The sequence below is a fragment of the Alexandromys fortis genome, unplaced genomic scaffold (genome assembly GCF_014885135.2).
Source record: "Alexandromys fortis isolate MF-2015 unplaced genomic scaffold, M_Fortis_MF-2015_v1.1 scaffold_101, whole genome shotgun sequence".
Lineage (NCBI taxonomy): Eukaryota > Metazoa > Chordata > Mammalia > Rodentia > Cricetidae > Alexandromys > Alexandromys fortis.
In genome coordinates, this window is record NW_026067983.1 from 4,853,157 (window position 1) to 4,868,747 (window position 15,591).

Sequence of the window (15,591 nt, forward strand, 5' to 3'; positions counted from 1 at the left end):
ATGGTTAAGGTTGATGTCCCTTAAACACTACATAATTAGAATATTTCTGATTGGTCATTTGATTTATTGATTTACAATTCCAGTTCAGCTGCCCACTGGAGGCAATCTGTTAAATAAACTGACTTTCCAAAGCCTGCTCTAGTCAGCTATGTAACCGTTCTTCTGCTTCACACGTGAGTGTGTGTTCAAGGACTGCAGTGTGACTGACCTTACTGGATATATATAAAGCTCGGGTTTTAATCCAGTCTGGAGTTAGGGCAGAAGATGAGATGCAGACGTGGTAAGAGAGGAAGAAATGAAGTTTGAAGAAAGAGAACTCTTGCCTCCATATGTAAAGGTGAAGCTGGAATCTAGAACAATAATACCAGTAATTGGTCTGGTAAGATGGGGGTCCTGACAGGGGGCAGGGAGTGCTTAAGTTCAATGGCCCCAAGAATGTGTGTGAGGCCTGGGACCAAACCAGTGGTGCCCGGAAGTCCTCTGGTACTGAGCCTTAGAAAGCTGTTGTTTAGCTTTAAGCCGTAATAGGCAGGATGGGTCTTCTTTGGTACATTGACCTTTATGCCCTTAGTCTGAATTTACATTAATGTAACAGTTTGGAAAAATGTATACTTACAAAATTTGAGTTTTGTGTGTAAAGATAAAACTAACCCCAGCTGAGTAGTCTTTTAAAAAGTAAATATGCGTCCGTTGTGCATTGCCGTGTTCACACTCCGAGGGTGGGACCCCTGTGGGGAGACAGCGTTCACTCAAGATGAGCATGGCAATAGTGACAGGATTCAGTTGCCAATAAGAGCGAGCAGATGCAGCCCATGAAAATCACAACCTTCTAGAATCTTAGACGAGAAATAATCAAGAAAAGGCTAAGCCATAATGCAGGACAATCATAACATAAAATAAATCTTAAAGACTTAAAAACTAATGCATAGAAGATATTGACTGCGTATGGATTCTGCTGACATTACACACTGGCATGTCATATTTCAAAAAAGCAAATGAAGTCTGTGTCCTGTTGGTGCTGAGATTCCAAAGTTCCTACAGAGCTAAATACAATGAAAATTCTCTTTTAATGTCATTAAAATAATAAGACTGCGTTGGTAAGGAATGAACACAGTTGAAAAGAATGAATTGATTTACTGAAATTAAAGTTTAGTTCAGTCAGAATTTTGCACAGAGGAATAATGAGATGGAAAAAATCTGACAAAACACTTAAAAGCTAGAGAAAAATGAATGGAAAGGCCAGTGTGTGTCTAATGAGGCTTCCAGAAGGTGCTATGAGTAAAAGAATAAGCTGCAGTATTTGAACGTTAAAAGTTTGCAAAAATGGAAGTACTGAGATAAAAAGGAAAAATTATAAAGAGGGTAGATGCAATTAAAGTTGTCTCTAGATAAATTGTGAAACCACATCACTGGGATTAAAGGCATGCACCACCCAGTTTCTATGGCAACTAGTGTGACTACTGGGATTAAAGGTGTGTGCTACCATTACCTGACTGTAAGGTTGACCAGTGTGGCTGTTTTACTCTCCCTATCCCCAGGCAAGCTATATTTATTAAAATACAATTAAAATGCCACTAGAGCCAAGAACAATTTTGGGCTGTTCATTCTCCTGCCTCTACCCCCGGAGTGCTAGGCTTGCAGGCATGGACCACCAAGCCTGGATACAAGGAATATTTCCTTAATATATGGCTGTTGGGAAACTTATGGTACTTAGAATGCAGCCTAGTTGGTTGGTGTCAGGACTGGGCGAAAGATAAGTGTTCAGTGTCAAACAGTTCTACTACAGTTGAGGCAGCACTTTCTGTCAGGCCTTCCCTAGAGAATTTTGTGAAATTAACGTCATTGTCTGTATGTTTTGGAGATGGGAACCGAAGCCCAGAGAGCTCAACACGGAGACAGCATCCTGCAGCTGTATCATGTACTTCTTAAACGGCACACTTAATAACGTGTATATTTAGCGAATGAATTTGTCATGATTTCCCATTTTGCATTGCTGCATGTTCACAGATATACGTTATTTAGTTCATGACTGACAAAATGGCTGATGGAACCAAATATTAATTCTATCCTTTGCTCTCTCTCCTCTCTATGACACTTGCTATCTAGACATTGATATATGATATATTCTCCTGTTCCTTATTGCGCTTCCCCCATCTGTTTCTCCCGAGAGTATATCTACTCCTTTTTACATCTTTAATTTCTCGAGGATGCTATTAGCTATGACTAGGTACTTCTTTTTTCATTATCTAATTTTCTTAAAAAGAATTCACTTTTTGTTTAAAGAAAAAAGAAAAAAAAAGGGAGGGAAGGGGGAGGAGGAAAGGGCAGGAAGGAAGGAGAAGACTGCAGGCTAAATAAATGCAACACCCGTTGAACAATACAAGCATCAGTTGTACTTGGTCCTGCTCCTACTTGGAAGAACACGATCTCTTTGTTTTTCATCATTGTTGAGATCCCTCCCCTTTGTATTTACTACATACGGTTACAAGTATCCCAGATCAGATCCTTCCATAGAGGACCCAGTAAAATAATTGTCTTCTGAAATATTGTTCTCAAGACCTGTGCCAGTGCATCTTATTCTCTAAGAATTCTGGGAGTTTTGAACAGTGCCTATTCCCAACAGGAAGAACTGTTTTGTGAACCTGTGTGGCACACCTGGCTCTGGTGATGTTAGTGGTGGTGGTGTGGGGACTGAAGGCAAAAGGGCAGTGGTGGCGAGAGCACAGAGGCTGCGATGAGGTGGGGGGGACAATGGGACAGGACACGGGGATGTGTGCCAGCAAGAATAGCTGCCACGACAGATGGATTAGAACACATGCCACTTGGTCCTTGTTCCCTGGCCTCTAAGTTTTGGAAGGAATCAGTAGTGACCCATGACGTGTCCTTTAGGGTCAAAGTCCTGAAACCTGCCAGACTTTACTCTCGCAGCTCTTCTCCGAGGTGGACATTCTGTGAGACTGGCCGGTGGTGGTGTCCTTTCCGGTTCTTCCCTTTGTTACTGCCTCTCTCTTAGAGCAAACCGGTAAACAGCACCTGTCGCTGGTCTGTGCTTCTCATACTATTTAGGGAAAATAAAAGGAAACCCCTCGTGTGGCTGTGCTGTGGATAGTTTGCCGTTTTTCCATCACAGTGTGATTGAAGTCATTTGTATAGCATTGTAGTACTATAAATTAATGACAGCGGGTAATTCAGGAAATGGTGCTGACAAAAAAATGACACAGATTAAAGTCATCATGGACGGATTTGTTGTCTTCACCCCACTATTTAAACTCACTTTTAGATCGAGTCCAGGTTTGTTGTTGTTGTTTTGTTTTGTTTTAAATTAAGACCCCTTGAGAGGTTACATTTTCTATTGTTGGTACAGGGGAGGTGCCTTTGTGTTTCTCTTGTTTTGAAATGTTGGAAGAAGAAGGGAGGAGAGATATAAAGAGGTGCCATGTCTTTGAAGTGTGCACGCCAGCATCCTCACATTAGTTCCCTTTTTGCAGTTCTTGCCTGAGAGCTGAGGAAATTATATATGGAATAAGCATCATCTTCTGCCTATCCTGCTGTGATAATGTCACCATAATTGGGATTAAAAAAAAAGAAAAGCATAATTTTGCCACTCACTAGATTCCTTTTCGTTGGTCAAAGTGTCTTGTAGCCTAAGAAATTCTCAGAAAATAATGCCATTTTGAGTTTCTGTATTATGTCATAATAAGAACATAACTGATTTTTACTGCAGTCCTCTTTGTTGCTTTGATTTCAAGAAAAATCCTACGTTTAAAAATTCTTGAATACCTATGTCTTAAGAATTGTCACTAGGCCTCTAATATTTGGTAGGTCATTATCTATAGGCCTTGTAAAGTTGAATAAGAATAAAGTTCTACTTTGATCTCATTGCCCACTGTCTATTTCAAGATGAAGTATCGGCAGAGAAGTGTGTTCCAGACAGCCAGGGCTGGAGGATGGGGTGCCATGGCTAGAAGCTTGCTTCTTGCTGTTAATTCTCTCCCAGTGATTCTCCAATTCCCAGACACTGGAAGACTCTAGTGTTCATGCTGGGAACGTGTTACTCAGGGGTCATTTCTAGTTTCTATCAATTTTGGGTGGCTAGTAAAAAACATATACCGTGAGCCCGAGCTTGCCGAAGCTCATTCTCATCTTGCATAATGTGGTAGCGTGGGTCCTTGCCTTCTTGCCGTAACTGGAGTGCCTCTCCTTTGTCTTAGGGTTAGCAGTTTCCCTCCAGCTGCTGCACGGAGACATTGAACAGATCCGAAGAGAATACTCTTCAGTGTTCTCCCATGGGGTGTCCATAACGCGGAAGCTGGGTTTCTCTAACATCATCATGCCAGGTAGGTGGCTTGGCGCCCGACGTGCTGAAGTTTGCATATGTTCTCCTCTGGTTTGGACAGGTGGGAAAATTTTAGACTGTCATTTTTGAAAAGTTTATATGGTCCGTGTGGGGAACCTAAGTGGGGTATGTGATGATGAACAAATTAAAAATTATTAATTTAAAATTAAATTAAAAATTAAGTAGCTCCGGGGGCCATGGCTGCATCTCACGTATGACTATGGTGACAACAAAAGCTGAGGTGACATCCAGTGTTTTCTCCTTTTGTGGGGAAGATTAGGTCATATTAGGTGACTTCCTCATAGGGCTTTTGTTTGGTTTTTGTTTCTTAACATGGACAAAAATATAATCGCAAAACATGAGGGGTTATATATAGGTGATCAAAATATTATTAGAAATTATTTTTAAAGAAGTCATTCTCAGTGAAGGCCAACTTGTTTCAGTGAGTACCTTTTGTGTCTATAAACAAGTTTTATAAGGTGCGGAAGGGATGGGCACATCTGAACAGTAGAACGGGTGATGATCAGAGGATGTGGCTATCAAACTGTAATATTTTGATTTCTTCATCTAAGAGATTATTTTCAGTGCCTCTTTAAAATTAAGCCCTTTATTTTAATATAGCGTAAGAATATATTACATATTGAGTGGGTTTTATTACTTTATATATTTTTCTCCGTTTTATTATTCGTACAGTGGGGTCTTCAGAGCTAATGATTTCAGCCCCCCCCCCCACTTATTGCTCTCCTCGGTGCGGATAGTAAGCACCTGCCGCAACTTGGGGGACCAAATCCACAACCCAGCTCTGAGGCCCAGTGGTAGAATGGCTTAGAAAAGCCCCAAACTACTCCGCGTTGCCCAGTGTACCCTGTGGTCTCTTGATTGCAATGCATGCATGCAGGGCAGGCTGGAGGACAGTTGGAAGGTTTTCTGAGATGACCTGGCCTGGTCTGCCGAAGCATGTTGAGGAACTGTTGTGGAAAATGGCTGTTTATAGACCTGTTTACTTGGTGACATGCTATTCAGTGGCTCTTGTAGCCGCTCATTATTTCCCCTAGTTGCTATAAATAACTGGTATTTCCTCTTTAACAAAAAAGAAAAACATTCGTCCCACTGGGAAGCTAATTGATGGGCAAATCTAATATAAAAAACATATTTAGAGCTGAGTGTGGCCAGCTGCTAGAATTCCTCATCGTGGTCCCTGGGCAGTTTCACTTAGAAATGGAAAAGTATAAAGCAAGGTGGCATTTCTCTGGCTCAGGAATATCGTCTGGGTGGTTCTGGGCTCATATGGCTTTGGTCTGGTTTTAATAATGGAAGGAGCTGGAAAATAAGGCTTGCCTCTGTCCCTTCCTGGCAGTACTCTATAATGTATGGTTCATGGTGTCCAAGAAAACAGTCCCTCCAGACACGCGCAGATCTGCATAGCATCAGGCAGCAAGAAAACCTTGTAAAAAGCATTTAAGTCTTTGTTGTTGTTGTCTTTGTTGACTTCTTGATTTTCCAAATAAGGTAGAGATAAAAAGATGCATGCGTGTGTCTAAACATCCGAGAACAGCTTTCAGACTGCCAGGGATTTTCACAGCAAGAAAGCGGTCATTGCTCCACTGTCCTTTATTGTTTTCAGACTAGCCAGTTCATTCCTAACAGCGGCTTAGTGAGAACATGAGGTGAAGGCTCCTGTGAGAAAATATTCATGAACAACGTTTTCGCTCACAGAGCCCTGTGGACAGTCCACACGTGGGACCCCTCCCACCTCATTTTCTAGACAGTCCTTCAAAGTTCATTTGCATCCGGTGTGCTGATGGGGTCAGGTCAGGTGAGGCACATCTCCTACCAAGAGGACCAGGCTCATTAGCACAGATATCCTCTGTAAACCAGATGCCCTGTGCCCTTGACAGACAGAAGCAGACATGGAACTCCTTTTCAGGTTCACAGAATATGACCAGAGCCTCCTTTTGAAACTGAAAACCTGGAAGCAGAAGTTCTTCTCTTGGCTTTGCTATTATGCATGGCAATCATTTATCACCTGGTATTGAGGAGGAGGAGGAGGGGGCACAGTCTGCCTTTGTGCTCTCAAGCCTGTGGGTCAGTTATTCAGTGCCTATTCTGTATACGTGTTGTTATTACTGTTAATTATTTTAGCACACCAGTTTCCAGCTACAAAAGAATCATTTCCTCAGATGCCTTATCACCATGGCGTGCAGACCAAATGCTGTCTCTGAGAGGAGTTTCATGCTGTGGTCTCTGAGGGAGGACAGCAACATGTTTAAATCGGTGCTCTCCCACAGAGATGTAGAGGGAGACCATACGTAATTTCAAATAATGAGTAGCCACTGTTTAAGAAGAAAAAAGAAGGGGTTAGATTAATTGTAACAGCATATGTTATTTAACTCAGTGCATCCCAAAGTATTGCCTGGATTGGTGACCCATCGAAACTTTTCTAATGAGTTGTTCACACTGTTTTCCAGTTTCAGTCTTTGAAAGCTGCTGAGTATTGGACACTCGCGGCACATCTGTCGATAGCCAGGTCACATTTCAGCTGCTCCGTAGCCACATGGCAGCAGTAACCGTATTGGACAGCCTGTCCCTAAATATCTTAACAGACCCTATGCAAACCAGGCCCAGGCCATTCTGAGTATGAGGAAGGTCTGAGTTCCACCAGACGTCTTGGACCAAAGTTGACTTATGTGTCTGGAAGGTCATGAAAGGCTGACTCTGCCCCACACCCCTTAAGTGCCCCTTCTTCCTCCAGGTTAATAATCTAGGCAGATCTTTCTTTGTCTCCTTCCTGTTCCCTCTGCACCATCTTCCAGCTTGTGCCCTGTCCCTGAAGATGTGCTCACAGAATAATTGTTTAAACATACTTTTAGTTAGTACGTCATTAGTACGTTCTGTAGCTTTTTGTAAATCTTTGAGGCTTGTAACCCTCAAAAGAGTTAAAGTTAATGGCCAGGGTGACAGGAGGAGCCAGGAGCTGAGATCCAGAGACAATTTGGATACTAAACTCAAGATTTATTTAAATATATTTTCCAAATAACTTGTGGCTTATAGGTCTCGGATAAGAATATAATAAATATGTTTCCCTCGTGTCCTTTTAAAGGAATTTCATTCTTTTAAGTGTAGGTGTTATGCTTTAGTACTTACTGGTAAAGAAGCGTGCCAACAGATGGAATTAATCCTGCAGTTGTCCTCAGTTTAGAGAGTAGATTCGAGCTAGTATGATATGATTTAATCTTCCTTAAAAATATACTCTTCTTGATCAAGATTCCTCATGCCTCTAATCCCAGCTACTTGAAGCCTGAGTAAGGAAGATCAGAGATTGAGAGCCTGCCTAAGCTTGTAAAAATATTTTCTAAATTTAACTAAAGTTCACTGAGCTTCGGTCAGAGCTGTAATGGTTGTACATCACACAAGGATCATCGCTGATCTCAGATCTGACTTCCTGGTCACGTGGAGGGATGGTACACTCTCAGTAAGAGGGCACCGGTGACTAGAGAGATCTGGGGCTTCCTTCCAGCTTCAGAACAGACTAGACATGGACATGCTTCACAGAACAGTATTTCAAGGCTGGTCTGACCAATGCAGAATGAACACTTTTCTTGCTCAAGTCTCGTGACAACCGCTGAATTCTCTATTGAGAGAGTTATTGATCATGCCTCAAACATGCATCAGACTCTCTGCACTTCAGCTTCATTGATAAATTGGAATGGGGCGTGCCTTCCTATAAATGCAAAAGCTCTAACTGGACGTTCAAGTGCTTTGCGAGGAACCCCTCTCATAGCAGGCATTCAGAAAAGCGAACTGTTGCTGCTCATATGTCTGGGGCTACTACTGCAGTGGGATTCCCCTGTCTAAAACTATCAAGATAGGGAGTGTTTGAGACTTCAAAGGTATTTTAGAAATTTGAAATTTCTCCATAGGACTGGGAGTGATGCCACATGCATCTAAGCCAGCGCTTGGGAGGAGGCAGAAGCAGGCAGATCTCTGAGTTTGAGGCCAGCCTGGTCTACATAGTGAAACCCTGTCTTAAAAAAAAAGGGGGGGGAGATTTTTTACAAAAGAAAGAAACAAGAGAAAATTTTTATGTGAAATTTATAGACTTAGCATCCGTACAGTAGAAATCTGGAGTGCCAGGCGTTGGTGGGCATGCCTTTAGTCCTCTCCAGTCACCATCATTAGTTATCTGAGTGCATGGAAAATCCGAAGCCATTCGCATGTTTTCTCTTCCCAACTGGGGGATAGTTTTTCTCTAACTTCATTAACTTTAAATGCACAGAGAAAGAGCTGGACTGGCCCTGCTATGGCTCCGCTCAATGGTTACACGACTGGGCCCATGTGCATTTTGTGCCCATGTCCAGAGCCATCACAGGGCAGCATCAAGGGTTCAGGGTGTATCCTGTGACAGAGGCTCTCCTTGCTCATCAGGTCAGGTCATCAGTCATCCTGTTGACTGCATCCACTGGAGGACTTTCGCTCTGCTCCCCCTGATGCGACCTTATCATCATCTTGCCTGCAATGTTTTGAGAAATCTTTAGGTGTGCGCAGGCGTCCTAGCCAGGAGGCTTGCTAATGAGGAGAGTGTCACACACATCAAATTCGCAGAGTAATGAACCTGAGGCATGTGCGGTGTTAAAAACATTTGTCACAAAAATAGCTCCTCACACTGGCACTGTGTGACTCCATTTCCTACTTTGTGGTTTGTCTCGTCATTACCCAAGATGCTTTCTTAACACAGTTGGGCTTATCAGTTTTTTTTTTTCCCAGAGTCCTCAAAGACATGGATTTTAATTAGCACTCATCTCATTTCAACTTTCTCATTCTGCATATTTTGGCAAAATGTGGCACCTTGTGGTATTGGAACATAGCAAGCTGCAAAATTCCTGGGGAGCGGCGTATTTAGAATGCCACCAGAAGGAATGTTCGTCTCATCGTGGGTTCTCTTTGCAAAGGAATCTTGTTTAATCTAAGGGATCTGCAAAAGATGAGGGGAGGGTGTCACAGAAATGGTAACAGTTGAGGAGCAGAATATTAAAGCACGTGTATGAGGTTTCCCCCCCATTTTTGTAGAGTTTTTGTTCAGTGAAAGCGTCAAGCAATGATAATAGATTTTGACCACATTCATCTATTTACTACTTTCCTCTCACTCCCCCTAGTGTCCCTATCCTGCCCCCTCCCGATTTCATGTTCTTAATTAATAACCTCATGAATCCAGTTCATGCTGCCCATATACACATGGGTGTGGGGTCATCCACTGGGGCAGGAGCAACCTACCAGGAGCCACAAGGGAAGTGACCCTTCTTCTCTGAGCAGCCGTTGCCTGCTGACAGCTCTTCCAGTGCAACAAGAAGAAGCCCCCCATCCATGTTGGCATTTTGACCTGTTTGGCCTGCTAACGTCTGAATGTACTATAATCCAGTTCTTTTATAAGTCACAGAATCAGCACTATAGCAAAGGCATCACAGGGGCCAGCAAGATGGCTCAGAGGTTAAAAGTGCTTATATGAAGGCCAATGACCTGAACTCTATCTTTAGAATCCATTAAAGGTAGGACAGAATTCATCCAAAAAAATTGTCCTCTGAACTCCACGTGTTCAGCATGGCATGTCCCCACCCAAATAATAATAATAATAATAATAATAATAATAATAATAATAATAATAATAATGGTAATGATAATAATTATAATGAAGTTTTTAAAGGATCCTGACTAACACTTTCTTCTCTTTACCTCTACCTTTACTTCATGACACAGAAACCAGAGTCCCAGCAGTTTTTATTTCCCTATCTAGAATCACAGAATAACAGTGGCAGAGGGGACTAGAGAGCCTTGATCTCCTTATTCTGATTGTCATAGGACCCTAACAATATTAGACATGTTCGAAGTCAGCATTTCTCTAATACTAAAGGGATGGAAGAATCCAGGTATCATGAATTCAGCTGACTTTGAGAACTGACTTGAGGATCTAATGCCGTTATTGCCTTGCTCCTTTGGTGAAATGTACCGCTCTGCTTTGTTCTCGCGAAGGCCCTCTTACTGCCTGCTTAAATTCTCCCTGCTCCTCTGTCCCCAGTGAGTGCTGTCTGCCTGTCCTTTCCATCACCACACTAAGCACCAGTAACTGTGCTTTACATTTTACTCATTATTAGATACCTCACTCACCGGGGCTAGGGACAGGACTCTGTAGCCAAATTCCAAATTCTGTAGCCTAAGGAATTCAGTTCTCCAACACCCACATAAAAGCCAGGCTTGGTGGCAGGCATGTGCAACCCCAGCACTAGGGTATGGGGACAGGAGGACATGCTGGGCAGTCTTGGTAGCTAAACCACAGCTTTGGGCTTAGTGGGACACCCAATTTCAAAAATCAGATGGCGTTTCATAGAAGAAGATACCTAGCATCAATGCCTGGCTTCTAAGCATGTGCACACAGACACAAGCATGAGTTTGCTGCACACAACGTACACACAAAAACCTCCCTAGCTACGGAACTTCCCACTCTGCTCACTGTGGCATTTCCTGGGTCTAGGATAGTGTGTCTATATGGAGGAGTGCTCGCAGAGCTCAGTGGATAGTGGGAAGAGACTTGTGTGATGTGGGCAGCACGTCCCCTGACCACCCATCCTCTGCGCCTACCCTACAGACACGGAGCAAACCTTCCAGGCCTCCCTCATCCCTCTTGTCTTGCTGAAGTTGGATTGTCTCTGGCCTTCCAGTAGAGGACATCAGAAAGCACCCAATCAGTTTTCTTTTTCCAGGACAGTAAATGCTTCTGTGGATTGGAAAGGCTGACCATTCTCTATGAGAAATTCTCATGGGAAAACCCCTGTCTGTAAGCCTGTGGTTCGTGGTTCATAGGTTCATTTACCTACTTCACAAAGCCAGGAATCTGTTAACTAACATCTTTTAAGCACCTTCTTTTGAATGTTGTTATCTTACTTGACAAATCCTGTTAGTGTGAAAATCGCTGAAATGACCTTCCACACACGCATTGAACAGACATGTGCACGGCACACTAGCATCCTAGCTCTCTCTGTCAAGTCTCTTGGTTCAGAGAGAAATCACTTCCTTTGTTAACTCTGTGATGGAGTTTCTAAAATAAATATCATTAAAGTAGTGTTTGCGTGTGTAGAGAAAAGGTTATATATAGCTGGCCCTCTGTATCCACAGTTAACATTCCTCAGCTTCAGTAACCTAAGACTGAAAGCATCTTGGATGGACAGACCTTTCTCTTTGCTCTTCATTGTTCTCTAAACAATCAGTACAGCAACCATGTACATGGCATTGGATAGCAGTGAGACAGACATGATTTCAGCTGTGTTAGAAGATGTGTGTCAGTTCTACACAAATAATTACACAAGACCAGAGCTTGTGGACCAGTCTGGTTTTGAACTCACAGAGATCCTCCTGCTTCTGCATTCCAAGTACTCGGATTAAAGGTGTGCACCACCACCCCCAGCTAATGTGTTGAAAAATGTTGCTTTTCTCCAGTATTTGTAAATTGATTGTTTTGTGAAATTGAGCTGTGTGAAAATTCTAAACTTCATGAGACCTCTCTACCAACTGTTCCACAAATGGATGTTTTATGTGCTCTTCTAGAGGGCAGTGAAGGGTTAATGCTTTGTAGACCTTTCATGCTGCCTCTGCTTTCTGCCTGCCTGTGTTCTGGTCAGCAAGGGGACTGGCATAAGCAATTGTCTGTGTGCAGGACTCGACATGTCCTGTCTGCCCCCGGAGAGCTAGAGCAGCAGCTTTAGCCAGAGAATTTGACAAAACTCCCAGCTGCATACACTGTGTGGCTATTTTTCCTTCTGGTGATTTGCTTCCTTAGAGGAAGTTTTTTTTTTTTAATTAAAAAAGGAAATTGCATTTTATTCATCAAATATTTGAAAGTTCTGTAAAGTAAGCTGAGATGCTGACCCTGCCCATCCGAGTCTCCGATGTGATGCTATGCCGACCGATCCACTCTCGGTCCTTTCTTCGAAGTGTGCTAGTTGGTTTCAGTTTGTGTTTCTTGGAGTAATAAGAAAGGGGTAATATTAGCAGACACTGCTAACGGTAAAAATACAGATGATTGTGTATCTTGAGAAAGTTTTGAATCTAGGCTCTTTTTTATTTGTTTTACAGTTTGACGCTCTGAAATCCCAAGTTGGGTTTATGTGTGTGACTGAACTATTCTACATCTGTTCAGAAAGCAATAATGTGGATTCTTTCAACAGTGAGATAATTCTGTCCATGGACTTTGGGAAGGATTTATGTAATTGTAGTTATTGCAGGGCCTGCCATTTCATTCTGCTTAGGTATTTCCTCTCTCTAAAGGGCTATGTGTCTATAAAATAATAATGCAGGCTTCCGTGAGCTACCTCTGCTGGGCAGTCATTTGCAATCACACCTCATAAATGAAATGAAGGAAATACTGGGGAATGGTGAGACAGACGACATCGGCCTCTTACGCAGCCACCCTGTTTGTCTCCTAAGTGCACACTTGCTACGCACTGGAGCCCTGGATGCGGCTAATGCTGGCGGTGATCTCTTGCAGTATTGGCAGTGGGGGCGGAGACCGTTTTACTAAAGTGTGAATGTGCTGAGGCTTTTATCTTCGTAATGTAACCATACCACATATTTTTATAAACTAAAGTTTCGCTTGATAGCGTATTCCATGTCCTAATGTATGTAACGTGTTTTTACTCTTTCCAATAGGTGAAATGAGGAACGATTTATATATCACCGTAGAAAGGGGAGAATTTGAGAAAGGAGGAAAGAGTGTGGCCAGAAACGTGGAAGTTACAATGTTCATTGTGGACAGTAATGGACAGCCCTTGAAGGTATGTTCATTGTGGACAGTAATGGACAGCCCTTAAAGGTATGTTCACCTTAGATGGCCTTTGGTGTGGCGGTTTAACCCTTGCTCTGGCTGCCTTTCCAACTGTGATCATTTCTGGAGTTTGGTACTATTTGTTTGTTGAGGAAATAAGAACAGACCCACTCTTGGTAGAAGTGTTTTCTATGAACCCAGCTTGGTGGAGAAGTATGTTTTCCTGTTCTTCTAAAACAGTGGTTCTCAACCTTCCTAATGCTGCGGTCCTGTAATACGGTTCCTTATAGTGCAGTACTCCAACCATAAAATTACTTTTGCTACTTCATAACTGTGATTTTTCTACTGTTATGAATCATAATGTAAATATCTGTGTTTTCCGATTGGTCTCAGGCAACCCCCGTGAAAGGGCCGTGACCCATAAGTTGAGAACCACTGTTCTAAAGGCTGAACTGGGCATTCGTGGTCACCCACTGGGTCATAGAAGAGTCTCTAACCTCAGGGGACTCGGGACTTGGTTCCTTCGAATCGAATTCTCAGGTCATCAGGGCCTACCCTTGGCACCAGAGGTCTTGGGCGACAGGCTCAGAATCAAACCTTCACCTCACTAGGCAGAGCAAATGCGGGAACAACACACTGAGATGGGGGCGGGGTAATGTCCAGTGCAATGCTTCCTGGGTAGCCGGCAGACAGTAGCGAATGCTCTGCCTCTGGCAGCCTTAAGGGAAGCTGACTTTACCTCACTTGCTTCTTTTTTTTAGGATTTTATCTCCTTTGGCTCCGGAGAGCCACCTGCTACGGAGTACCACTCCTTCGTGCTTTATCATAACAACAGCCCCCGGTGGTCAGAGCTGCTGAAACTTCCCATTCCTGTGGATAAGTTCCGGGGCTCCCACATCCGCTTTGAGTTCCGGCATTGTTCGAGTAAGTGTGGGAGTGGCCCCCGAACTCCCTGCCCCTGCAGCTCTGTGGGCTCCAGGCTGGTCCTGTGCTTGATGTGGGCAGATCTGAAGAAAGGGCGACACAGGAGGGAGGAAAGCAAGCAAGCAGTGGGCGTCCTGGAAGTGAGGGGGCCGACTCCTGGAGAAACTGGGACAGAAAAGGAGGAAAAGAAGGGGGAGAGTTTAAAATCACAGAAAGCCCAGGAATTCTCTGTAATTTGGTTGTTCTCATTAAAAATCCGGTTCATCATGTACAACCTAGAGAATCTGAACAGAAGGGGGAGACACAGCATCAGACAAACTATGCCTGTCTGGTGGGCTTGGGCAATCCTGACCTTCAGGAAGCTGACTCAGCTCCGAGAAGCCCACTTGGAATTTTCTGGGTGTGGGAGGCTACCGGAACATGTTGGTGAAGCTCAGGTTTGTGTTGATTTGTGTCTGTATCACCGTGCCGTTCTGCGTGATGGTAAAATGACAGATAACGTCAGCAGGGAGAGACTGCAGATAGAACAGTTATCTCGTTCTACAGAGCTCAGGACAGAACTGTGCTGGCTTGTCCCTGTGGACGTTATTGGTCACATCTTCAGTTCTATGTCACATCTTTTGCTCCCTTTACCAGCTTCTCAAGCCCATTTTCTGCCCCCACCAGTTCTAGAGCAGGGGTCTTCTGATACGGCATGTGCCTCAGAACTGTACGCACGACCAGATTGGAAAGGTTCTAGCGAATCTTGCTTTGGGAGCAGAATAACAAGCAAGAGACTCAGGAGGATCCCATCACTAGAGATACAGTTGTCCCTTCTTCCACTTAACAGGGAAGGAGGGCATTACCAAGAGATGTGATAACCTCATCTGATTGGTCCCACTCTTCACCCGAGCTTCAGGAAGAGGGGCTATGCCCATCATCAGACCTATGACATGTTTTTCAGAATGGACTCTGAAGTCTCTGCAGATCGGGTTTATGAGGATGTTTTAAAGTGCAGGGAGATGAGAAGCAAGTTCTTGAGTTCTGAATTCCCATGGGAGTCCCAGGAAAGGACTCAAGGAGGGGGGCAGATTCGGGGTGGTGCTGTTGTGCTGTTCTATCTCCCAGGCTTCTTACCTGTCATTAGCTTTGAGTTCCAAAATAGAGAAACAGGGGGAACAAGGAAGAAAGTGCAGGGCGTTCAGAGACCTTGATAGTGATGATCATTATAGTGCACAGCCTGCTTTATATATAGTGCACAAAGGCTGCTTTAGTCAGATCTGCTCAGTTGCTGCCCTCTCAGCCTTGTACTTAAAACACGGCTCGTTGTTGTTGTTGTTGTTTTAATTCAGAAGAACTAGTTCCAAGAAAAAGAAAAAATCCCCATAATCCCACAGACTGCAGTGAGGAAATTTCATCACACGAGCCCCAGGTATTCCTGTGCACATGTGTGTTCTCACAATAATATTATCTATTCATAAAAATGAATTATTTTTTTCATAAAATTGAACACCTACTGTGTTCCAACCACTTTAAGAGGTGC

The 15,591-nt window shown here is 43.4% G+C and overlaps 1 protein-coding gene across 2 annotated transcripts in view; it reads left to right on the forward strand.

Moving 5' to 3' along the window:
* Dock4 (dedicator of cytokinesis 4) overlaps positions 1 to 15,591 on the forward strand; it is a 392,371-nt gene that overhangs the window by 229,925 nt on the left and 146,855 nt on the right. For both annotated transcript variants that reach the window (XM_050158669.1, XM_050158670.1), the window contains exons 13-15: positions 4,212 to 4,337; positions 13,031 to 13,155; positions 13,907 to 14,069. In XM_050158669.1, coding sequence (XP_050014626.1) covers positions 4,212 to 4,337; positions 13,031 to 13,155; positions 13,907 to 14,069 — 414 coding nt within the window. The remainder of the gene's footprint in view (positions 1 to 4,211; positions 4,338 to 13,030; positions 13,156 to 13,906; positions 14,070 to 15,591) is intronic.